This window comes from Carassius carassius, chromosome 50, assembly GCF_963082965.1.
Source record: "Carassius carassius chromosome 50, fCarCar2.1, whole genome shotgun sequence".
Taxonomy (NCBI): Eukaryota; Metazoa; Chordata; class Actinopteri; order Cypriniformes; family Cyprinidae; genus Carassius; species Carassius carassius.
The window spans coordinates 19,106,666-19,133,689 of NC_081804.1; the positions used below are offsets into that span (position 1 = coordinate 19,106,666).

The window sequence follows — 27,024 nt, forward strand, 5'->3', positions numbered from 1 at the left end:
GGAACTGTCCCACTGGAATATTCTCAGTCATCCATAAGGGATGGAAACTGTCTGCTCTTAATATAGTATTTCTATCCGTTTCTTTTCTGAAAATAGTAGTATGTAACATCCCATCACTTTCTTTAAAAATGTTGATATCTAAAAAATGAATCTCAGTGTTAGAATACTCTAGACTCAACTTCAAATTAGCGTTGGTGTTATTTAGATATGTATGAAAAGACAGCAAATCAGCCTCTGAACCATTCCATATCAATATAATGTCATCTATATATCTTCCCCACCACTCAACATACTTTCAAATAAGGATTTAAGTCAGAGAATACAAATCTCTTTTCCCAAAGTCCCAAATACAAATTCGCATAATTTGGGGCAAAACAGACACCCATAGCTGTACCTTTAATTTGTTTATAGAATTCATTTTGAAACAAAAAGATGTTGTTATTCAATGTCCATTCTGCTAACTGTACAATAAAACAAGCAGGTGTCCTCTCAGTAGTTGATCTCGCATCCAGATAGTATGTTAGTGCTTCCAATCCATCTAAATGGTCTATGTTTGTATAAAGTGACTCTACATCCATAGTGACCAATATAGATGATTCTGTTGTTTTCAATTTTTTAATGTTATTCAATACCTGGGTAGTATCCTGAATGAATGAAGGAAGTTTGCAAACCATTGGTTTAATAAAGCTATCAACAAATTTTGAAGCTGGCTCTGTAATAGATTCATTACCGCTAATAATAGGCCTCCCTGGTGGATTTTCTAGATTTTTATGAATTTTTGGAAGCATATAAAAAGTAGGAATCCTAGGATTTTTACAAGAGAGAAATTCACACTCATTTTTTGAAATCCATCCCTCTTCTTCTGCATGTAATAAAATATCAGTCAGTTCTTTTTTTATTCCTTCTATTGGGTTGGATTTTAAGCGCTGGTAATACTCACAGTTCTGTAGTTGTCGCAAGGCTTCTTCAATATATTGTTGTCTACCCTATACTACAACAGCACCTCCCTTGTCCGCTCTTTTTATAACAAGTTCCTCGTTGTTAGAAATCCAGTTCAAAGCTTCTCCTTCTTCTTTTGAAAGGTTATGTTGTTTTCGTTTATTTGAAACAAAGATCTTGTCAATGTCATACGTTACTTTTTTGTAAAAGGAATTCAACGTTGGATTAGATACACATGGCATAAATGTTGACTTAGGTTTGAAGATTGTCTTCTTGTCTTGGGTACGAGTAGCTGCTTCAGATGTATAGTACCAAGCTTTAAGTTGAAGACTCCGATGAAACTTGAATAAGTCCACTTTAGTCTGGAAATCTTCTGCAGTATTAATTGGGGCATAAGTGAGACCTTTTGACAAAACAGACATGCAACTTGCTGGCAGCGTGACATTTGAAATGTTGATCACCTCATCTCCTTTGTTCGGCTCCTGGTGTATCTGCCTTGTACTGGAGCTCTTGGTCGATCTCTTTCTTCCTCGTCTCGTCTTCCGCTTTCTTGTCTTCTGAATCTCTGATGTGTTCTGGACTTGTTCTCTAAAAAATCTCTTCTGGGTGATGTCTCTGATACTGGACGGTCCTCATCACTGCTAGGTAAATTAAAGGACACTGACCTCTTTCTGGGAGTCTTCACATTCCATTGTGACCATGTGTAAACCTTCTGCTCTTTGTAATCATTTTCATCTTTTCCAAATTTGGCCAGCTTGTCTTGCTTGAGTTTTTTAGATAGTTGTTCTAATTCTTCTTTAAGTATCTCTTCAAATTGAGAAAGCGATTAATGCCCTTCTGATGTAATCTCTTGTTTGATTTTAACAATCTGCTTTTGCATTTCAGACTTCTGTTTCCTTGCTTCTTCAATTAATAGCAGCATCAGATCTTGGGAGCATTTATTTAATATTGCTTCCCATTTTTGTCTAAACTCTGTATCTCCATGACCAAACGAAGGAAATTTTTTGATTCTGAGTCCTCTGGGAATCATATTTTCTCTCCAATAATCTGATAATGTAACCATGTGAAGATGTAATCTTAATTCTTTTTCAGAATGTCTCTTTAATTCATAACACAGTTTTTTACAATCTACATGCTGCGGTCTATCTTCTTGACCCAACAGTGTATCTGTGACAATGATCTTCTCACCTTCTTCTTTAGAATAGGAAAAATAATTAGTCGTCATCTTGTGATGGAACAATTGTAGATCCCCAATATCGTCTACTTGACGGAGCAACTTCTGCACAAGACGATCCCTCAACGCCCTTAATTCTTCAAAGTAATGCAAAAACAAAAGTGCTGCATGGGGTATAAAGTCTCGGTGCTCTTTGGTTGTGGGATAATAAATCTCTGAAGACAAGGACTCCAAGGCACTCGAATATCTCAGTGAAAAAATTAAAAAGCCTTTATTACATACTTTATTACATAATAGGAAAATATGTTTATATGTAATTTTGTACACAAATACATATTAATTCATGACATTTTGATGTTTGAAAGTCTATAGGTTGACATAAATTCAGATACAAATGTAATTTAAAAAATAAATAAATAATTATCGATTTTCAAATATTGTCACAGTGTCTGGGTTGTGTTCCCTGGGTTTCCACTAGGTGTCCTCAGTTCCCACGGTGTTTATCATATTATCACTTCCTGTCTCCTTATTTGGTCACCTTCCTCCTTGTTTAGTTAATTGATTGTTCCCCACCTGTCTCCTGTTTCCCCATTATCCTTTTGTGTATTTATACCCGGTCTGTATGAGTCTGTGTTACAGAGTCCTTGTTTAATGTTTGAAACTCATGTCCGTCAGCTCTTGTCCTTGCCTTGTGTTCGTGTCTTGTTTATGTTTGGATTTGGATATTCTGGTTTTGACCCTGCCTGGACTGTTTACCCCTTTTGGATTACCCTTTAATAAACATCATACCCGCACTTGGATCTCTCCGTGTTTCTTGTATCACCAAACGTGACAGAAGGACTCTGTCCAAGCGAAGATCCAGCGGTATGTCTGCTCATGTCTCCTCCCCAGCCACAGAGCGGGAGAGGAACGGATTTGAGGGAACTCGCCTGGTGGTTTTCCGGGGGACCAGGGGAGGTCGCCGAGGAGGGAGTGGTCGAGAGGAGATTCAGCACCGCTCTCAACCATGGCCTCCCTTCGACCCGGGGCTCGTGTGGGATGGATCAGAGCCACCGTCTCACCATGGCAGACGGAGAGGGGAGAGGAAGCGCACGTCCGCCACGGTGGCGCCACTGCCCATGATTGCCGCGAGTCCAGCGCCACGGTGCAAAATGGCCGCCAGCTCAGCGCCAACGCCCAAGAAGGCCGCTGACTCATTCTTGGATTATTTCGCTACGCTGTCCAAGATCCTAGAGATTCCCAAGACAGTTAACGTCATGGCTGCTGAGCCAGCGCCTCAGCACAAGATGGCCGCCAGCCCAGCGCCACAGCACAAGATGGCCGCCAGCCCAGCGCCACAGCACAAGATGGCTGCCAGCCCAGAGCCACAGCACAAGATGGCCGCCAGCTTGGAGCCACAGCACAAGATGGCCGACTCAACGCCTGAGTCTCCAGACAAGGTGTCACCGACTCGCCATCATAGAGGGCGGAGGAGGAGGAGACAGGCGTCTACCGTTCCTCAAAGCCCAGAGGACGTTCCAGAGGCGGTGCCCGATGCTGTTCCGGAGGCCGATGCGGTGCCCGATGCTGTTCCGGAGGCCGAGGCGGTGCCCGATGCTGTTCCGGAGGCCGAGGCGGTGCCCGATGCTGTTCCGGAGGCCGAGGCGGTGCCCGATGCCGTTCCGGAGGCCGAGGCGGTGCCCGATGCCATTCCGGAGGCCGAGGCGGTGCCCGACGCCGTTCCCGAGGCCGTTCCGGAAGCCGAGGCGGTGCCCGAGGCCGTTCCCGAGGCCGTTCCGGAAGCCGAGGCGGTGCCCGATGCCGTTCCCGAGGCCGTTCCCGAGGCCGAGGCGGTGCCCGACGCCGTTCCCGAGGCCGAGGCGGTGCCCGACGCCGTTCCCGAGGCCGAGGACTCAGGACTCCCGAGGACTCTACCACAGGGGGGTGGTGGTCATCCGCTCCGCCCTGGGGGACCCTGGCGTCAACTACACGGTTGTGGTGGTCCTCCGCTCCGCCCTGGGGGACTCTGGCGTCGACCACGAGGACGTGGTGGTCCTCCGCTCCGCCCTGGGGGGCTTCCGCTCTGACCACGAGGACGTGGTGGTCCTCCGCTCCGCCCTGGGGGGCTTCCGCTCTGACCACGAGGACGTGGTGGTCCTCCGCTCCACCCTGGGGGGCTTCCGCTCTGACCACGAGGACGTGGTGGTCCTCCGCTCCGCCCTGGGGGGCTTCCGCTCTGACCACGAGGATGTGGTGGTCCTCCGCTCCGCACTGGGGGACTTCCGCTCTGACCACGCGGACTTGGTGGTCCTCCGCTCCGCCCTGGGGGGCTTCCGCTCTGACCACGCGGACGTGGTGGTCCTCCGCTCCGCCCTGGGGGGCTTCCGCTCTGACCACGCGGACGTGGTGGTCCTCTGCTTCGCCCTGGGGGGCTTCCGCTCTGACCACGCGGACGTGGTGGTCTTCCGCTCCGCCCTGGAGGACTCTGGCCTTGACCACAAGGGTGTGGTGGTCTTCTGCTCCGCCCTGGGGTGCTTCATGTTGTTTTTTCCTTTTGTTTTTGTGTTAATGTCTGTCCCTGTTCCTTTCTGTTAGACTGGCCCTCCGTCCCTCCCCCTGAACCTCCTCCGGTCCTCCTCCCTCCTGGTCTTTCTTTGTTGTGTTTACATTCTGGTGCCTGTTCCCCATGTTTTTCTTTTCTTGCCCTCCGTCCCTCCCCCTGAGCCTCCACCTGTCCGCCTCCCTCCTGGTCTCTGTTTTGTGTCTGTCTTGGAGCGTCTGGGAGCCGCTCCGTAGAATGGGGGTACTGTCACAGTGTCTGGGTTGTGTTCCCTGGGTTTCCACTAGGTGTCCTCAGTTCCCACGGTGTTTATCATATTATCACTTCCTGTCTCCTTATTTGGTCACCTTCCTCCTTGTTTAGTTAATTGATTGTTCCCCACCTGTCTCCTGTTTCCCCATTATCCTTTTGTGTATTTATACCCGGTCTGTCTCAGTCTGTGTTACAGAGTCCTTGTTTAATGTTTGAAACTCATGTCCGTCAGCTCTTGTCCTTGCCTTGTGTTCGTGTCTTGTTTATGTTTGGATTTGGATATTCTGGTTTTGACCCTGCCTGGACTGTTTACCCCTTTTGGATTACCCTTTAATAAACATCATACCCGCACTTGGATCTCTCCGTGTTTCTTGTATCACCACACGTGACAAATATTGCACCTGTCAAACATAGTCTATTTTGCCGTCAATACTGTTGACGGTGTCCTTTATCAGTAGGCTTTATCTTTATGTTCAACATGAAGTATAGATATTGTTGTCATGAAGACAAGAGCCTGGTCTGTCGGCGGTCTCCCTCTATGTCACCTACAGCAGCAGCAGCGCGCCGCGCCAGGCACGATTCTGGTGTTTGAAGACACAAAAAACGCGAGACAGCCACCACGCTTCTGGCACGCAGCAGAGACGCCACGCAGCCAGTGTGTCTCCGGCCTTAGTATTTTGACAATCACGTATTTTCGAACGGAGAGATATATGAATTATCAGACCCCTATCAAATCAATATTCCATCTAGCTAGTAGTAATATATGTTAAAAAAAAACACGGTTGCCTTTCGTTAATAATTATAATTAGGCTACGTTTATACTATGATATCGAACAAGATAGTGAACTGCATTTGAAGCTACTTTATCCAGCTAGATATAGAACACATGTAGATTTACATTATACTCTACATGAGAGCTAGTCCGTCTGCGTTTTACACAAGACATCATCGTTTCACAAAACATACGGATAGATACAGTTATCTGAATGGATGCATACCGGTTTATTAGAATGCAAGCATCTCTCTGTAGTTTCAGCTTGTCACGAAGCTCTCTCTATCTTGGAAATGCAACTCCAATATTTACCTGTGTCTCGTTTCTTCTTCGTCCCAAAACCTTCTCAGGTAATTTATTTCACCCGTACGTTTGCGCTTCACAAAACGTGCAGGCAAAGCATAATCATGATCCATAACTAAGTTATTGATTGAGGTATAAATACGAATATAAACAATATAAATATAAAATATAATAGTCTCGATCAAGGCTAGCTAATACTTTTTCTTCTTCGTCTCGTCTTTGCTTCTGTTCACCTTTGTATTTGGCGGTTCCGCAGGAAGTTAGATAAACTAGAGGGGTCAAAGTTTATATGACGCCATAGACGGGCGACAAAACGGAAATAAAGAAACGTGCCGTGTCTTCTAATTAAACTATAATTTTCTCCGGATTTGAAAGTTCGTGGAAACTGTCGGGATAATGTAAGTACACAACAAAAAAATATATATAACATAGATATAGTGATATCTGCTATTTTTAAAGCAGGAAAATTACATATTGCGCCTTAAAGGAAAACAGTTTGACACCATGGTATAATGAGCATACTCGCACCCTAAAGAGAGCAGCCCGAAAAATGGAGCGCAGCTGGAGGAAAACAAAACTAGAGGTATTTCGTAATTCTTGGCGGGAAAGTAACCTATCCTACAGAAAAGCATTAAAAACTGCTAGATCCGATTACTTTTCTTCTCTTTTAGAAGAAAACAAACATAACCCTAGGTATTTATTCAATACAGTAGCTAAATTAATGAAAAATAAAGCCTCAACAAGTGTTGACATTTCCCAACACCACAGCAATGACTTTAATATGAACTACTTTACTTCTAAAATGTACACTATTAGAGATAAAATTGCAACCATTCAGCCGTCAACTACAGTATCGCATCAGACAGTGCACTATAGATCCCCTGAGGAACAGTTCCACTCATTCTCTACTATAGGAGAGGAAGAATTGTATAAACTTGTTAAATCATCTAAACCAACAACATGTATGTTAGACCCTATACCATCTAAGCTCCTAAAAGAGGTGCTTCCTGAAGTCATAGATCCTCTTCTGACTATTATTAATTCCTCATTGTCATTAGGATATGTCCCCAAAACCTTCAAACTGGCTGTTATTAAGCCTCTCATCAAAAAACCACAACTTGACCCCAAAGAACTAGTTAATTATAGACCAATCTCGAATCTCCCTTTTCTGTCCAAGATACTAGAAAAGGTGGCATCCTCACAATTATATTCCTTCTTAGAGAAAATTAGTATATGTGAGGATTTCCAGTCAGGATTTAGACCGTATCATAGTACTAAGACTGCTCTCCTTAGAGTTACAAATGATTTACTCTTATCATCTGATCGTGGGTGTATTTCTCTATTAGTTTTATTGGATCTTAGTGCTGCGTTTGACACAACTGACCACAACATTCTTTTGCATAGACTTGAACACTTTGTTGGCATTAATGGAAGTGCATTAGCATGGTTTAAATCGTACTTATATGACCGCCATCAGTTCGTAGCAGTGAATGAAGATGTATCCTACCGATCACAAGTGCAGTATGGAGTACCTCAAAGCTCAGTACTAGGGCCGCTACTCTTCACGCTTTATATGTTACCCTTGGGAGATCTCATCAGGGAACATTGTGTTAGCTTTTACTGTTATGCTGATGATACTCAGCTCTATATTTCTTCATGACCCGGTGAAACACACCAATTTGAAAAACTAATGGAATGCATAGTCGATATAAAAAACTGGATGACGAGTAATTTCTTACTGCTAAATTCTGAAAAAACAGAGATGTTAATTATAGGACCTAAAAACTCTGCTTCTAATAACCTAGAACACTGTCTTAGACTTGATGGTTGCTTTGTCAATTCTTCGTCATCAGTTAGGAACCTAGGTGTGCTATTTGATCGCAATCTTTCCTTAGGAAGCCAAGTTTCTAGAATTTGTAAAACTGCATTTTTCCATCTCAAAAATATATCTAAATTACGGCCTATGCTCTCAATGTCAAATGCAGAAATGTTAATCCATGCATTTATGACCTCAAGGTTAGATTATTGTAATGCTTTATTGGGTGGTTGTTCTGCACGCTTAGTAAACAAACTAATAATAATAATAATTCATTACATTTATATAGCGCTTTACATAGACAGGGGGTATCTCCTCATCCACCACCAGTGTGCAGCATCCACCTGGATGATGCGACGGCAGCCATATTGCGCCAGAACGCCCACCACATACCAGCTTACTGGTGGAGAGGAGACAGAGTGATGAAGCCAATCAGCAGATATGGGGATTGTTAGGAGGCCATGATGGTCGGAGGCCAATGGGCGAATTTAGCCAGGATGCCGAGGTCACACCTCTACTCTTTTCGAAAGACATCCTGGGATTTTTACTGACCACAGAGAGTCAGGACCTCGGTTTAATGTCTCACCCGAAGGACGGTGCTTGTTGACAGTATAGTGTCCCCATCACTACACTGGGGCGCTAGGACCCACACAGACCACAGGGTGAGCACCCCCTGCTGGCCTCACTAGCACCTCTTCCAGCAGCAACCTAGTTTTCTCAGGAGGTCTCCCATCCAGGTACTGACCAGGCTCAGCCCTGCTTAGCCTCAGTGGGAAACCGGTCTTGGGCTCCGGGGTGATATGGCTGCCGGCTACAGCTAGTCCAAAATGCAGCAGCAAGAGTTCTTACTAGAACCAGGAAGTATGACCATATTAGCCCGGTCCTGTCAACACTGCACTGGCTCCCTATCAAACATTGTATAGATTTTAAAATATTGCTTATTACTTATAAAGCCCTGAATGGTTTAGCACCTCAGTATTTGAATGAGCTCCTTTTACATTATAATCCTTTACGTTCGCTACGTTCTCAAAACTCAGGCAATTTGATAATACCTAGAATATCAAAATCAAATGCGGGTGGCAGATCCTTTTCCTATTTGGCGCCTAAACTCTGGAATAACCTACCTAACATTGTTCGGGAGGCAGACACACTCTTGCAGTTTAAATCTAGATTAAAGACCCATCTCTTTAACCTGGCTTACACATAACATACTAATATGCTTTTAATATCCAAATCCGTTAAAGGATTTTTAGGCTGCATTAAGTAGGTAAACCGGAAACGGGAACACTTCCCATAATACACGATGTACTTGCTATATCATTAGAAGAATGGCATCTACGCTAATATTTGTCTGTTTCTCTCTTATTCCGAGGTCACCGTGGCCACCAGATCCAGTCTGTATACAGATCAGAGGGTTACTGCAGTCACCCGGATCCCGTATGTAACCAGACCAGATGGTGGATCAGCACCAGAAAGGACCTCTACTGCCCTGAAAGACAGCGGAGACCAGGACAACTACAGCCCCAGATACAGATCCCCTGTAAAGACCTTGTCTCAGAGGACCACCAGGACAAGACCACAGGAAACAGATGATTCTTCTGCACAATCTGACTTTGCTGCAGCCTGGAATTGAACTACTGGTTTCGTCTGGTCAGAGGAGAACTGACCCCCCAACTGAGCCTGGTTTCTCCCAAGGTTTTTTTCTTCATTCTGTCACCGATGGAGTTTCGGTTCCTTGCCGCTGTCTCCTCTGGCTTGCTTAGTTGGGGTCACTTCATCTACAGCGATATCGTTGACTTGCAAATAAATGCACAGACACTATTTAACTGAACAGAGATGACATCAGTGAATTCAATGATGAACTGCCTTTAACTATCATTTTGCATTATTGACACACTGTTTTCCTAATGAACGACGCCTTGTGGTGCCATCCCAAAGAAGTTCAAAATCACTCTCACGGACCATTTCCTGGACTGTGCCCAGCTGGTGGAATGACCTCCCACTCTCAATTCGTACAGCTTCTGTGTAGTGTAGTCTTTACTCATTTTCAAAAAAACATCTAAAGACTCATCTTTTTTGCCTGCACTTAACCAACTAACACTAGCACCTTTCCTTTTCTTGTCTTTTCATTTATATATATAAAAAAAAAAAAACCTGGCTATGTGTTCTATACTAGATTAATTGAGACTTGTCATGGCACTTGTAAACTGTAGTTGTTCTCTTGTTGGTCTGATTGCTTCTATTGTTCTCATTTGTAAGTCGCTTTGGATAAAAGCGTCTGCTAAATGATTAAATGTAAATGTAAATGAATGTTGTTCAGTTGCTTTGATGCAATGTATTTTGTTTAAAGCGCTATATAAATAAAGTTTCTTTCATCAGGCAACAGCATTTGTCATTTACTTGAAATAAATATTTAGTGACATATATCCTGTTTTTATCAATGAATTGTCAGTTCATTGTTTTTAAGAGTAATTAGTTGTATTCAGTATAATTTAATGTGTTCAAGCTGTTGACTGTTTTTTTTTTGCCAGAAAAATATAATTTGATATATAACAATATATAAGGCCTTTTTTTTCTTTTCTTTTTTTTCTTTTTTTTGTTAATTATTTGTAGTCTACAAACTATATTAGATAAAATAGTACCTTGAATGTACTTTAACCACAGTTAACTCTTCGTAAGGCTTACTTTGCTGATCAATGTTTAGGTCCATAATGTCTTACAGGTGTTTGTCCAGCTCTGACCTTTATAGATGTGTGGTGCTCCAATGCCTGTCAGCGTATGCGATCGAGGTCTCTCTCCTCTCAGAGGACCGACACCTGTGTATTGAGGTGATTCTGAGAGGGATGACATCACTTCCCCTCTAAGCTCATCCAGGTCGTGTTCAGAGAAGGATCGATCTCTCTTCAGAGGTGTAGGAGAGCTCTCCACTCGCCTGATATCCATGCCATCTGGAGAGTCCTCATCCTTCACCAACAAAATAGAGGCAATAAATACAACTGAAAAATTAAGTCAGGAAGGTCTACCGAGCTAGCTTTTTATAAAACTCTGAATCAGAAGACATAGTGTGAGCCTTAAAGTCAATTTAAAGTCTTTAAGTTTGGGAAATCATCTCCAAGACCGTTGTTGCAGTGGTAAGATCACGGAAGTAATGCTGACTGCACTGAAATCTCTCACCTCAAATATATTCATCTCCTCCATTTCTGCCAGTGTTGGAGCTTTTAGAAGAACACGCATGCGAGATGGTGGGCGGGACCCTGCTCCTGTGACTGAAAGGTCAAGGCAGGAAGTTGATTTGATGTCACATTGGCAGGTGTGTGCCAGACAGGGTAATGAGCCAAATGCTGAAGAGAGAAGAAACATTGCTGTGAGTAATTTAACACAAAACGAGAAAGCTAAAGAGCTTCAGAAGTTATGGAGGACCGGTAGTGTTTTTAACAGTGTTTCACTGTAGCATGTGGTTAACATACATCTCTTTGAACTGGATTGCTCCACAGGTTTGAGTTTGTGATCTTGCCTGATCTCAGCCAGGACTCGATCATGGAGCGACTGCTGCTGCTGGGGAGCAGGAGGCAGGCTGCGTTCGGACACCTGCAGACGTCAGGACAGTCTTAAAACCAAAACAGTATACACATTTTGGGAGAAACTGTATTCACTGATGGTTTACCTCTCTTTTTTTCTCTTCTTTTGAGAATCTAGGATCATTTTAATAAAGCAATGCAGCAGCTAGTGATACATAGTAGGTAAAAAAAATAATAGAATTTGATGCAGTGTACTTGTACATACATGTTGTTACATTGTACTTACATTTTAGATACATGCATTTAATCACATCTGTAATTAAATACTTTTTAAATATATAAACAGTAGTTAAGGACGCTTATAAAATGGTATATAAAATGGGACCAAATCTACATTTAAAGATTCCTATAATTATCGATAATCATGAAGATAGATCAGGCAATCAGTTCATCGTAATGCTATGGCAAGAAGTACAAAAATATGTCATGCTAGTGAAGCAGTTTGAATGTAATCAACCAATCAGATCACAGTTACCATGAAAACAGAATTCACAGCACAAGAATGTCTCCTATGGAGAATTGTGATTAACATAATCGAATCAGTGTCCTTATAATATCTCTTCACTACTTTTACATATTTGTATATATGTGGACACTTGTAATAATGACATTATAGTCATACTGTACCAAAGACTTGTTCAGCTAGAAAATAAAATTAGAGGGAACGTTGATTAGAAGTCCTGCTTGCTATAAAAAACATGGGCTTAGGACTGTGCATGCTTTTTAACGTTATTTGAGCAAAAGAAACAACATTTATGTCAGATTTCATTGGTGATTTCAAATACGAAATTTATTTGTAATCTTGGTGAACAGTTTTGGAGAATTTGAAGTTTCCCCATTCAAAGAGATAGGAGCTGCACTTGCATACCAGAGAGGCATTTCAAAGATGGCCATGATTTGACATGACTTGCTTTAAAGAGACTGTACTTACTTTTTTTTTATTTAATCACATTCATTCACAATGTTTTATTTATGGTATAAACCGTTCACTGCCTAATTAGACTCAAGATTTCACTATAAATTTTCAATATACTTTTTAAAAAAAAAATCAAATCATAGTTTAGAATGTTATGATCTCAAAGTTGGTTTGTTTATTACATGGAATAGAATCGTGAAAAGTGTTGTGTGGAGTGGAAAGATGTATGATTTTTCACAATGGACAGTGTTAGTGCAACGCCACAAATATAAAAACCCAGCAACAATCAAACTATCCTGCTGCTTGTTGTGGCTGTGACTGGTAAATTTATATGGAAGTGATTGCATTCATTTTTTGTATAGGGTTGTGTCTGGTTAGGACATGGTGTTACTGCAGATTAATTATAAGATATTGTGAGTAACCAACCGGTTTAAGAGGGGGTCTTGATCTGATGAAGTCCAAAATCAGCTCATGAGCATTTCGTTTCACACACGTGGAAATATTTCCATCTACCTGCAGAAGAAAAAGAGGCACAGAGGCATGATATTATAGTTATTGTCATATATAAAGACAATGGCTAATCACTGCCATGCTGCATCATCTGAAAAGTCTTTCCAAAGCCATAATCTCACACATATAGTCGATTTACAGGGATTATGAGATTAAGTGGGGGATAAACCTCTCAAAATGTACTTACTACAGCAACCTCGATGCCATTTCAGTGTCTTCAGCACGAGTGTAGTTAAAATGCACTCACCACAACTTTGCGTAGTTTATATTTGCGTGAGCGGATGTCCTGCATGAGCATCTCAAAGGGTGTGAGGCTGAACTCTGTGGGCAGAGGGTTAAAGGGCTGCTCCTCCACCTTCTTGAGCTTCACACCTTGCCTCAACTCCTTCATCAGCTGCACCCACAGCCGAGCCTACAAACACACATCTCCATCATTACATCAGCTTATACAGCTGGACATCACAAAGAGAAATATGAGTAATCAAGACTACTGTGTCAACAACAGCTCTAATAAGCACGTCTTTTACCCAGTCAGTGTTTTGAAGAGCATCAAGCTCAGTGGTGGAATTGTCTTCCTGGGGTTCCTCCGTCTTGATCTTCTTCAGCATCTACAGGAAAATATCAGATAGTTATCAGAGTCTTAAATTCTCACACAAACTGTGTAATATGGTGTTTTACACAACATAAAAGTGGGGGATGCGGATAATTCGGCTCAGCTCAGCAAAAAGAACCGGCTCTTTCGGCTCCCAAACAGCTCTTTATTTAGTACCACTTCTGGCTTTTATAATTCACCCAAATTTGAAAATGTTTTTTGACCTATGTCTGGTATGTGTGCACAAATATAATTAAATTATTCAAAGTAAGTAAACTTAATCATAAAAAAAAAACTATAAACTGCCATTTATAAAATTGCCATTTTGGGGAAGTCGTGGCCTAATGGTTAGAGAGTTGGACTCCCAATCGAAAGGTTGTGAGTTCGAGTCCCGGGCTGGCAGGAATTGTAGGTGGGGGGAGTGCATGTACAGTTCTCTCTCCACCTTCAATACCACGACTTAGGTGCCCTTGAGCAAGGCATCGAACCCCCAACTGCTCCCCGGGCGCCGCAGCATAAATGGCTGCCCACTGCTCCGGATGTGTGCTCACAGTGTGTGTGTGTGTGTGTGTGTGTTCACTGCTCTGTGTGTGTGCATTTCGGATGGGTTAAATGCAGAGCACAAATTCTGAGTATGGGTCACCATACTTGGCTGAATGTCACTTCACTTATTTAATATTCAGTTTTGTTCAATCACAGTATAATTCAGATTCAAATAATTTTGTCACATTTCTGGCTCCATAAACCTTTCTGAAATATTATACTTTTTAATTATTTTTTTGGTATAAAACATAATTTATGTTATCACTTTGTTACCCAGATTGCACAGGTATGTCTCTAAGATGTCTGCTAAAGAGCGTTTGATTGGGGAAACACCTGCTGTTTAGAAACATCTGATAAACGTTTTAGAAAAATCTGATTTACATACATTCTAAATCATAAACATCTTCACGTTGAGATACATTGCAGATGTGCAAACACTCTAACAAATACATCTTGCAGATGTAAATGCAGACATTAAATAGATGCAATGTATCAGGGTATGTGCTGTCGGGTAGTGAAACTATCCAAAACACAAACTATCATAACAATCAATCTCAAAAATTTAACATTGTGTATCATATAACAAATACAAACTAAATTACAGTGTGCAAAACAGAAGCATCTAATACAGTTGTATCATTATATCTATTAACCGTGTCACATTGTGCACATTAGTTTGTCTTGTAATATGAAAGTAAAAAAGAAAAGAAAATGGAAGCAGAATTTTAAAAAGCTGTCTTAAAAAAACGCTCCTCAGATGGTAGCTGATGCATATCATTCATAAGAACCGACTTGTTCGCAAACAACACATCACTAGGCTAAGAGCAAATCCTGCCCTGCTGTTGATTCTAAAAGGTTTTATTCTAAAGGTTTTACTCACCCATAAAAGCTATCCTTAATCTTATTATAGTCATGCAACATAAACAAAAAGATCCATGCTGTCTGGGCACAAATTACACCATCCATCTCTGTCTGTGGATCTCTACTGGCTGGTATTACTACACTAGACATCAACATAACACAATCAACAATATTGAATATACCCATGTTAAAACAGCTCTGAATTGTTTAGAAGCTCCTAAACTGCTCCTTTGGGTTTCATTATGAATATAAAGCTAAAAAATTAGTTATTTAAGGACCATTAGAATTGTCTCAGTTTTGGGGCACTCTTTTCTTTGGACAAGAGTAAAACTGTGTGGGATATAAATTGGTAATGTTCTGTTTAAAGCTTGTGTGGATAGAAGCACACAACTTTTCCTACTCGCATCATATGCTGCTGATGTAAATGTATAAATACATACTCAAATTGTAATTTAAAATAAAACATGGAAATTTGAATACATTTAAATACATCAATGTTTAGAATAAAACATATATGTATATAGTATACTTTTCCATAGTTGTGCTAATGAGATGCAGGCAAAAGTCGGCATGAAATAGCAAAATGACACATTTTACTTTATTTATATATGTTCCCAGTTTTATTGTGATTGCTCTTTGGTGCACGTTATTCCAGTTCATAATATTTAATTAAAATCTAATAAATTATTTTGCCTATAAAAAAAAAACCTTTCTCACTATTGGTAAATCCTGTTTATACCGCAGTTGAGGGACACTTATTTAATGTTAAAAAAAAAAATCCATATATTGTCACAGTCTGTCACGGAAAACTCTGGAAAGCATAGAAGATCCGAATGCAGTTTAATAGTCCCGAAACAAAAACAGAGCAAAAACACTGGCAAGAGGTATTTCACAAACACAGAATACCTCTTCATTACTCCACCTGTCATTTATAGAGTGAATGACTCTATAAATAGCTTAGAGTGAGCTAATGGGTAAATGACAGGTGGAGTAATGAAATAATAATCAGTGCAATGTGGGAACTGAAGTCCAGAATAAAACAAACAATGATCCAGAAGGGTTCTCTCTAGTGGCTGTCAAGGGCACACCAGCAACTGGCTGTGACATATTTATTCTTAAAATCAAACACTGAAATTTATATCAGATCATTGGTTTCTAAATGGCTCTTGAATTTTGATATTTACATGCCCAGACTACCCATCAATTCACTGCACATTGTGGTCTGCATAAATCAGGTTCCCCTCTTCTCTGCCAGGATCATCATTCAATTGCCTGTCACCTCACTAGTAAACTACGCTTCCCAGAACCCCTCTTGGCTAACACCTGTTTAACATTAGCCTCAACACCAAACACACATGTTGCTTGTTCTTATCTTTGCATAGAAAAGCTTCCTTCATTGAGAAGAACTGTACCAGTGAACTGTACCAGCACATCAGTAAGCAGCAGACAGCCTGATGCTTTTCTCATTATAGCTGGGGATTTCAACCATGCAGACTTAAAGAGTGTGTTTCCAAAAATACACCAACACATTAACTTTCCAACAAGAGATAAAAATATTTAAGACTTTGTTTACACCACACAGAGAGGAGCTTACAAAGCCCTTCCCCTCCCTCACCTCGGAGCCTCAGACCACATCATTGTCATGCTAATGCCTGCATACAGACCGCTAATTAAAGTCACCAAACCAGTTCGAAATCAGATTCAAGTGTGGCCGGAAGGGTCGTCAGAGGCTCTTCAAGTCTGCTTAGACACCACTGACTGGAATATGTTTAAGCAGGCTGCCACATACAATAACACCAAAGACCTCCAAGAGTACTCCGAGACTGTCACTGCCTACATCAACAAGTGTACTGATGATGTAAAAGTCACAAAGACCATCACTGTCTGGGCCAATCAGAAGTCGTGGATGACAGGGGAGGTCTACAGACATCTTAAGACGCAGAACGCTGCCTTCAGAGCTGGAGATGAGGTGGGCCTGAGGACGGTCGCCTTGATTTTGCCAAGTAAGAAATGTTCCTGGATCAACATCTTTTGATGATCCTGGATCAACGTTATTGTCCAAAAATATAGACTTAACCCAAATCTTATCCCTAAACCTAACCTTACCCATAATTTATTCCTAAAATCAGTGGGAAATTATAGCTGATTAACAAGAGTGTAGAAGCACCTAACCCTGTTTGAAAGCCTAAAACAGATATTTCCTGAAAAGTTTTATCTGAATTCTGATTGGTTGATTGGAATGCTGTTCCAGGATCAACAAGGATGTTGATCCAGGAACATGTTGTACTTGGCGAAATCACGCTCACCACCTGAGGACAGTTAGGGCCAACCTATCCCACAGAATTAGAGTGACTAAGAGGCAGTACTCTAGGAGGATAGCCCATCAATTCAGCAACAGCAGAGACACTGGGAGCCTGTGGCAGGGGATACAGACTATTATGGACTACAACCCCCCACCGCAGACCTGTGACAGCAACATCTCTCTGCTGAATGAGCTAAACACCTTCTTCGCTCGCTTTGAGAAACAAAACAGCACCACTGCACAGAAGACTCCACCTCCTCCCGGTGACCAGGTGATGACGCTGACCCCAGACAATGTGAAGAGATCCTTCAGCAGGATCAATGCATGCAAAGCTCCGGGTTCTGACAACATTCCTGGGCATGTACTTAGAGTGAGCGGAACTCACTCACTTAGTCAGGCTGTTGTTCCCACATGCTTCAAAGCTACCACCTCCACCATATCAAATCTGCGACCCCCCCCCCCCCTTGGACCCATTACAGTTTGCATATCAGTCAACAATCTCTCTCTGAATGTGGAGAAGATGAAGGAGATTGTTGTTGACTTCAGGAGAGTGCACACTCAGCATGCTCCTCTAACCATCAATGGTGTGACTGTGGACAGAGTGAGCAGCATCAAGTTCCTAGGTGTGCACATCACAGAGGACCTCTCCTGGACAGAAAACATAGCAGCACTGGCCAAGAAAGCACAGCAGTGTATCTACTTCCTCCGCAAACTGAGGAGAGCCAGAGCCCCACCCCCCATCATGTACACCTTCTACAGAGGCATCATCGAGAGCATCCTGTCGAGCTGCATCACTGTGTGGTATGGGGGCTGCAACGCATCCTAATGGAAGACTCTACAACGCATAGTGAGAGTAGCTGAGAAGATCATTGGTGTCTCTCTCCCCTCCCTCCAAGACATTTATGTAACCCATCTCACTCATAAAGCCCTCTGCATTGCAGGTGATCCCACACACCCATCAGACAGCTTCATTCATATGGCTGTCAGGAAGCTGAACTCACTCCTGAACTTGCCCCCTTTCCCTCTTCTGCTCCAGGCACCACTGAACTATGATTCGCCCCCCCCACCCCCCATCCCCAGGTCCTTCCACTCCCCCCTCCCACTAACATATGATAACATGCACCAGTCACTTTGTGCAGCATTGGTCTGCTCACTACCTCAATTAGCATGGAACTGACGTCATTCTACCACCTCATCAGTCAGTTAAATAAAAGAACTGCTCTCTGAGCCCTTTGTCACTTTAATCAGACTGAATAAGCTTTTTTTGCACTACAATCTTTATCTGCACTGTTTGTTCACCTCACTGGTTTGCACTCTATCTGCCACGTGCCTTGTGCTGTTTTATTTAACTTATTTTTATTATTATTATTATTTTATTTTTTTACATGCCCTTATTTGTACAGTTGTATTCTAGATTTTAGATTTGATCTATATCTATCTGTATTTTTAGGCTCATCTTTTAGTGTTATCTGTATGCACCATGGGTCTGAGAGTAAAGCAATTCCAATGATCTGTATGTATGTACTGTACATGTGGAAGAATTAACAATAAAGCAGACTTGACTTGACTTGATGATACTACTCACCTTTGTTGTCCACTACTGTGAATCAACTTAACTAGCTACCTACCTATGCTACTTACCTGCTATGAATCCCTCTCTTTCTCCATCATCATCTGCTTCCATTTTCTGTGATCCGGCACTGATCCCTCCTCACCTGTAATACATGGAAAATTAAAACTTATCAAGTTTATGTTGGACTTTTGCATTCTGAACAATCATTTCCCTGCTTCACAACTTGTCTTCTAGTTCTACTAACAAAGTCTAAGTAAAAGACATCTACCTGTATTGATCCTCCTGCTTGCTGACAGAAGACCAGATCTATTCCAATAACAGCCATAGGCATCCTATACTCTAGTCCTGTGAATTTCCTCCTATACATATTCCAAGATCGCCATCCAGTTGAAGCTTTCCTATAGGGTACCATGGAGTGAGGGTACCATGGAGAGTCCAGTGCAGGCTCCAGCCCTTGACCAGAGCACCTTGCCCACTCTCATCCCAAAGCACAGCCAAGTGTACGCTATCATCCTAGAGCTATTCCCACATTTTTGTCCATCCAGATTAGACCAAGAAGGTAATTCCCAAAGTTCCTGTTTGACATTATGTAGCCATGGAGGTTACTCCATGTTCCCTCGTGATCTCTCAGCTGACCCTCCTATTGGCCTTAAGTCAGCCAGCTCTCCTGTTGGCCAGCATTCCAAATGTCTGTCTGAGATCCTCAGTTCCACCATGGGAACCTCATACTCTGCCAGCTCCACCTGCTCCGTCCTGGTGGTCCTCGATCTTGACAACCCATCCTAATCCACCGGGTCTGCCTTGGTGGTTCTCAACTCTGCTTGTTTTTCTGAATGATTCTTCCTTCTCTGCTACCTGCTCTGCCATGGTTTACTAGGTTTCCGTTGCTGTCCTTGAGATTCTCTCACCTGCCTCTAGATTCCTATTCACATGCCTGACAACCGACACAGCCCCAGGACGCCAGCCCTTCTGTCCTAGCTGGCTATATTCTGTTATGCGCAAGGCTGTGCCATCTGGAAGGGGGGAGGGGTACTGTCAGGATCAACGGTCACATACCTGTCACTTCTGTGCATTACGTTTCCCAGAAGCCCTCCAGTCTCACACCTGCTTACATTCTAAAATCACCACACCTGTCTCCCATTAGCCTCAATAGTGGGTCTTTATAAGCCAACACCAAACACACACATATCATCTGGTCTTGTCTTTCACCAACGTGGTTTGGGATTAAGACTTCCTACATTGAGAAAAAACTACTCAACTTTGTTGTCCACTACTGTGCATCAACTTACAGTTTCTCACATTTGCTGAGACACTAAACCCCATTCTCTGAACCAAATTCTCGATAGCTTTTGATAGCCAATTTGTCAAATAAATCACCCTTTCTCCAAAACCTCTAACAAGTTCAGGCAGTTTAGACACTGTTTGAAGATCTTATGCACTCATTTTGTAAAACTCAAAACACATTCTCACTCAGTAAAATGCAATTTGAAATGTGATAAACTCGTGATGCAAAACCCTAAATACAAGAATGCAAAAGTTAAGTACAACGGCAGCACGGTTGTCATCGTTTACACACAATAGTTCAAAACTATTCACACTTGTTTCTAAATATGTGAATGCACAAAATATAAGCCAGTTCAAAGTGCACAGATGGCCATCAATTTGAGAGGTATGGAAGAGTATATGAGGTGGAGGACAAGGAAGAGCAAGACCAAGAACAGTCATATATATGTATATGTGTGTGTTGGTGTGTGTGTGTGTGTGTGCGTGTGTGTGTGTGTGTGTGTGTGTGTGTGTGTGTATGTGTGTGTGTGTGTGTGTGTGTGTGTGTGTGTGTGTGTGTGTGTGTGTGTGTGTGTATACTGTATGTGTATGCATGCTACCTACCTATGCTACTTACCTGCTACAAATCTCTCTCTCAGTCATCATCTGCTTCCATCTTCTGATCCAGTGCTGATCCCCTCCCCACCCACAATACAAGGAAAGTTAAGACTGTTATTAAGTTTATGTTGGACTATTGCATTCTAAAAAATCACTTACCTGCTTCACCACTTGTCTTCTGGTTCTACCAATAAAGTCTGTTTGAGTTAATGATGTTAACCTGTGTTGATCCTCCTTGAGTGTATTCCAGAAAGTGGGTTTTGTTGGAAACTCAGAGTTAGTTAACCCCAGAAAAGGGAAACTCTGTGTTTTCGGTTCCAATAAAAGACTAAACGAAACCTCTCTGTAATTCACTATAGTAACATGTGAACTTAATCTGGTTGGTAGCAGGTTTTCTTTGGTAAAACCAGAGTTTCTTTCAGTCTCCTCCCCCTTTTTAAAGCGTAAGCAATGTTTAAACACCTCATTCATTAATTCAGGCTGCCTAATTTTTTATTTTTTTTTGCCTTATTTCCAATACAAATATCTAAAAAAAATTATATCATGATGAATTTTTTATATAAGTGTTACGTTCAGTGACTTTCAGTTTCCTTATTTGGTCTTTTTCCTGTTCTTGTTTTGTTAATTGATTGATCCTCACCTGTCTCCAGTTCCCTGATTACCTCCTGTGTGCTTAAATACCCTGTCTGTTTAGTTCTTCCTCGTCCGTGATTAATGTAATAATGTTGTATATTGTCTATGTTAGCAGTATTACCTCTATTGATGTTCATTAAACCCCTCTTTTGATTTATACCCTCCTCATGCGCTTGATCCCTATGCTAGTATACCCACGACTGTAACAGAATCACGGATCAAAACAGTTTAGTTAGCGGCATTTTTCTTTCTTTTTGTGTTTTGTTTTCCTCCCTCTCCCGGAATGGCAATTCCAGCAGTCCGACTCCTATGCCTGGAGCAACTGGACCGTTCGCTGGAGGACCATACTAGGGACTTTCTAGATTTGGTGTGCCTTACCCACTTCCCCGACCGCTCGCTCTCTAATTTCTATTACTCTGGCCTGAGCGAGCGGTGTAAGGCACGCCTACCAGCGAACGGTCCCAGAGAGGATTTCGCTGCTTTCGTTAAGCTCACCCTCAGTCAGCGCCATCTGGGGGCGATGATTCGTCACAGGACTTCCAGTCTCCAGCTCCTCCTTGGCGTATGGATTCCCTGTCTCCGCCTCCAGCCTCCAAGCCCTGGACTCCTCCTCAATCCTTTGACCCAGTGGCTCTGCCTTGGTTCTTAGCTCATTCCTGGCATCCCACCTGCTCCACCGAGCTCCCTCGTCCCTCCGGCTCCACCTTGGTCAGTCGTCGACCATCCGCCACCTCTGGACACCATTCCTCTGGCTTCGCCTCGTCACTCCATCCCTCCGGCTCAGTCAGGCTCCTCCTTCCCTCTGGTTCTGCCTCCATCCTCAGTCACTCCAGCTCTGCAGTGGTCTTCCAGGGCCCCGCCTCCGACTTGGTCGCCTGAGCCTTCTGCTCCGCCTTGGCCCTCCGGATCCTCGGCTTCACCCTGGCTCTGCGGCTGCTCTGCTCCATCTTGGGCTCCTCACCCTCCGGCGCAGTCTCCGTCTGTTGGCCCCCTGGTGTCGTCGTCTCCTCCTCCACCTTGGCTCCTCCCGCCGTCGACTCCACCGTGGATCTCCATCCTGGCTGGTCTCTTGAGCACCATCTGGCTCCTCCTGCTCCGGGTTCCTCCCTGGCCCCTCCATCCACTCCGCCCTGTTTCTTAGCTCCTTGCTCCCTCTTGATGTTCATTAAACCCCTCTTTTGATTTATACCCTCCTCGTGTGCTTGATCCCTATGCTAGCATACCCACGACTGTAACAATAAGAAAAAATATATACAATATTTAGTCTTGTAACTGGGGTAAACAAGTAAAATTAATTGCCAGCGGGGTAAGAAAAAATAATCTTAATGAAAATGGAAACATAGTTATTTTTCTCACCAGACCACTTTCATTTTCAGCATTCAGACACGGTAAATGTGACAAATTGCATGTCTTTTATAAGGATACTGTAGACAAGGAGACTATTTTAATTTGCAGGGAGTTATATCAGCAGAGGATTTAATTAGGGCTCAAGCCTGGAGGGCGAAAGCCCTATTGTTTTCCTTAGGATTTTTTTTTTTTAATTATTATTCTTCTAATTTTTTTCCAAGGTTTCGGGTGCTTTTGGGGTCCTTAACATGCTTAAAAAGTCTTGAAAATTGGCACACACCTTGTAACCTGCGGCCATTTGGGCCGGGCAGAAACTGATACATGGGCATGGCACAGGGGCTCTACAGCGCCCCCTGTAGTACTGAGGGCCATATATCATACATACTTACACATATAGATCTCATCAAACCAAACAACTTTCGCACTGCATGTCATAAGCTCCGCACAACAGGAAGTTGGCTATTTAGGGCTTTGTAAAAAGCGCATGCTCTGGAATTTAATATACTCCTCTGAGGAACTCCACCTGTTCGCCACCAAACTTGGTGAACATGATTTTAAGACATTGGGGATGCTAAATTGCGAAGAGATTTTTTATATCTTGAACGGTTTGCCCGTGGCGAGGCGTTGAAATAATGGCGAGAAATGAGAAACAGGAAATGCCTAATAACATCCACATACATTGCCTGAGTTTCATCCAACTTCATCGGTTTGTTCATTGTATGATGCCGATCGTATATATGTGACTATTAGGAGTCAAAGTTATAGCGCCACCAACTGGCAGCAGGAAGTGTGTCATTTTAAAAATACTTTACTTCAAACTACATCAGAATAATGGCAAAACACGGCCGATGTAAATCTTTTGTGGGGATATTGATATCTAATATAGTGTTGCCATGGCAACGTGTCAAACTTGAATATGCTGTTCCGGTGATTTTGAGGCAGATAACAAGTTCAGAATTACATGAAACTTAAAACACATATCAGTATTAATGAGAGCTAGACACTGGCAAAAGTTCATAACAGGGCGTGAAGGAGGCACTCTATAGCGCCACCTTTTGTGAAAAGTGGTGGGGCTAGTTTTAGCTGCAGACACCAAACTCGGTACATAAATTGTTCTTATCAAGATGGACAACTTTCTAATTTACATTCATCAGATACGACCAACAGGAAGTCAGCTATTTTGATTTGAATATGGATTTTTGGATTTTTTAAGCTGTGAATTAATGCATACTTCTCAGAGGAGAAGTACACAATAAACACCAAACTTTGTCTACATGATGCCAAATCATTGAGGAACTTAAATTGCGAATGGATTTTGGATAGCTTGAACGGTTTTGTCGTAGTGATTTTTTAAAATAACAGTAAAAAGGAACCAGTAAATGTCTTATTTTTTCAAAGTGCAGCGTCCAAACACTTAAAAAAAATATACATATAGAAGATAAATCATTCAGAGGAAATATGGATAATTTCATGACTACACAACACTCTATGGATAACAGAAAATTAAAAAACTATCAGACATCCGATGATCACTCTGTCACTGCTCTGTGTCAGGAAGGGGGTTGGGTGAGAGTGCATGCAGCTGAGTGAGGGGAGGGGAGGGGCTTTGTGTCACAGAGGGAGAGAGAGAGAGACAGACACAGAGGAGACTTTTAAAAATCTAAGGGTGACAGAGAAACTTGAAAATCTATTTAATCACTAGAAAAAAATCTGTATTTCTTTTTTGTTTTGTTAATGGTGTTTTAGTTTTTTATTTATTTTTATTTTTTTCATTACAGTTTATGAAATCTCTTAGGCCTTATCCTTTTCTGACAGTTTTAGGGATTTCAAAAAATCCTAAAAATCCTTATTTGTGCTGCAAAATATAATTTCAAACTCATCTGATACTGACCCATTGCATCCTGTGACATGACATTTATCTGAATTTACATAATCTCATGGATGTAACAGTAAATCTGTTCAGCTCACAGATGAAGACTAAGCTGTAATGCAAGCAGAACTTTCACAAATGCTTATAAGGTCAATAAAATCATTACAAAACACTTATAAGTCATTAAAAGATTTTGTAACACTGTAAAATAATGTCTAATTTGTTAACATTAGTAAATGCATTGTTAACACTTTATAATAACTGCACCCATTAGTAAATATTCAGTTGATGCTTTATAAAGCCTTATCCCAACATTAATAGTCATTAGTAAGTAGTTTATAAACACAGCTATAAATAACTTGTTCTTGGTTTATAAGCACATTTATTACAAAGGAAAGTAAAGGGTCAGTTATCTTCCTAAGAAAGATAAAAATAAACAACACAGATTGATACAGAATTTAGAAATATGAATTTCTATATGCAATAAAAGGAAACCTTACACTTGAATATTATATATATATAATATTCATAATGGCTCCTATATTAGTAGGAGCCATTATGGGGATGGTAAAGTTTTGTCCACTGGGTGGTGCTGTGGCTATGTTTAATAAGAGCACCTGAGCAACAAGTGTGTGTGTTGGTATTTGGGAAGCTCAGTTTTTGAGTGCACTGCAAAGTAACTCGCAAGGAGGATTTTAGTTGTATGCGGTCCATAAGGTATGGCTTTGTGTGTACATGTGAACAAGGATAGGCCACAAGAAGTTTGATATCATGTTTAATGGAGCTCAAGTAATAAAGAAAGACATTTGTTATGCATCTACATCCGTCTGCATGGACTCTTGTTTGTACGTGTTCTACACTTGCTTAATCCTATTATCAACAGCATTGGACAGCTAGTACACAAACACACACACACACACACACACACACACACACACACACACACACACACACACACACACATATATATATATATATATATATATATATATATATATATATATATATATATATATATAAAATATTTTATCAAGTGTACAGCTGTACAGTTTCATTTTTTGCATCTTGAAAAAAATATTTCTGTGTTCTGTATCCCTCTGTGTTGTGTTTAACTTTTTAGTTTAGTAGATGAATGTTCCTTTAAATCTCCTTTGAGAATGCTTTAAATGTATAAATAGTCCACACATTAGATGAGTTCACAAAAAATAGATTTTTAAAAATAGGAAATTACTAAATGTTTTATAAAAACCTCACTTTATCATGAATTACAGCAGGAATATATGTTAATAAAGCAGTACTTGATGGATGGACATCTATGCCCGGCTAAAGGACATCAGCAATCCGGCACAGAGAAAAGACAACTAAAAAAAGTTAAAAAAAAAAGTCAAGCATAAAGTTGGCTTGACGTTGGATGTTCGAGAGACTCAAAATTAGGGACCGTCTCTAAAGTTACATGTGATATTGGTATACACTTTTCTAACGTCAGTGGCATTTGATGAAAATGACTTACAGTCATAAAAACAACTGTAATTGTTCATCTAGGTGACAGCTATAATGCACAATTGAATTGAATGTTTGATATTTATTCAAATAAAGTGTAAATCATATGTAAATTATGCTACTTTTTCACATGGGCTCAAACACAAATTTGAAGCTCAATAGCATTTGAGGAGAAAGACTTGCAGTCATAAAACAATTGTAATGTGTTCATTTAGGTGTCACCTACATTGCACACCTTATACATTTTTAATATATATTAAAATAAAGTGTTAATAAAGTTATATATATTGTTCTGTGTATGTGATTTCAAAGTCTAGATGGGTCGGATTAACCCTTTAACTGCCGTATCCCTTAAAACTTGATTGCCAGAGGGTTACTGTAAATGCTTATGCCTGCTGGGCACCGATTTCCCGATGTCACCGGGGTGGCGTTTGCACTGATGGCTTGAGCCCGCCATCGCTGCTTGCTGCTATATTTAAATTTTATTTTTATTTTTTTTCCATATCCACATGCATATTTATTTGGAACGGTACCCTTTAAATGGTGTTCACTTGATACATCTTGTTGGGACCTTAAGTAACCTAATAATTACAATTTCCTTTAGGATTTCCAATGTGGTTGGATGAATTGATAACACACACATTCTCAACATCGCACCTTCCGAAAATGGAGCTGATTACTGTATGGAATGGAAGGATGCCAGATGGAAGGGAAATACAAGATATATGCCATAAACACCACCGCAGCTGTTAAAAAAACACAAATCATTCACAATTTATTTGGCTATTTTTCTGTTCAACAAATACAAAAGCAACAAAAAATGTTTTCCCTGTTGGATATTAATATTGGTATTGTGGCCATCTCGTCTTCATCTCTCATTACTGTTTCCCATTTCACGAGTCTCTGCCTTCTTTTCATTACCCTAATTAAGAAATGTAGCCTGTTGGATTAATTAACACTTAATTATGTGAAAAAGACTATGTGGGAAAAGCTGCTGCACATTGAAATAGATATACACTGAATGATATTTATTGAATGTCAAATATTTGTAAAGTCATGTAATGTTAGCCTACACCCATTTTATGCTTAAAACTTTACCTCACTGAATTGTTTTATGTTACAT

The 27,024-nt window shown here is 41.3% G+C and overlaps 1 protein-coding gene across 1 annotated transcript in view; it reads right to left on the minus strand.

Annotated features, from left to right (window-relative positions):
* spire2 (spire-type actin nucleation factor 2) overlaps positions 1-27,024 on the minus strand; it is a 54,902-nt gene that overhangs the window by 22,041 nt on the left and 5,837 nt on the right. Inside the window, exons 4-9 of the mRNA XM_059546570.1 lie at positions 13,327-13,407; positions 13,047-13,211; positions 12,716-12,802; positions 11,263-11,383; positions 10,970-11,136; positions 10,537-10,759 (exon numbers count right to left, since the gene is read on the minus strand). Coding sequence (XP_059402553.1) covers positions 10,537-10,759; positions 10,970-11,136; positions 11,263-11,383; positions 12,716-12,802; positions 13,047-13,211; positions 13,327-13,407 — 844 coding nt within the window. The remainder of the gene's footprint in view (positions 1-10,536; positions 10,760-10,969; positions 11,137-11,262; positions 11,384-12,715; positions 12,803-13,046; positions 13,212-13,326; positions 13,408-27,024) is intronic.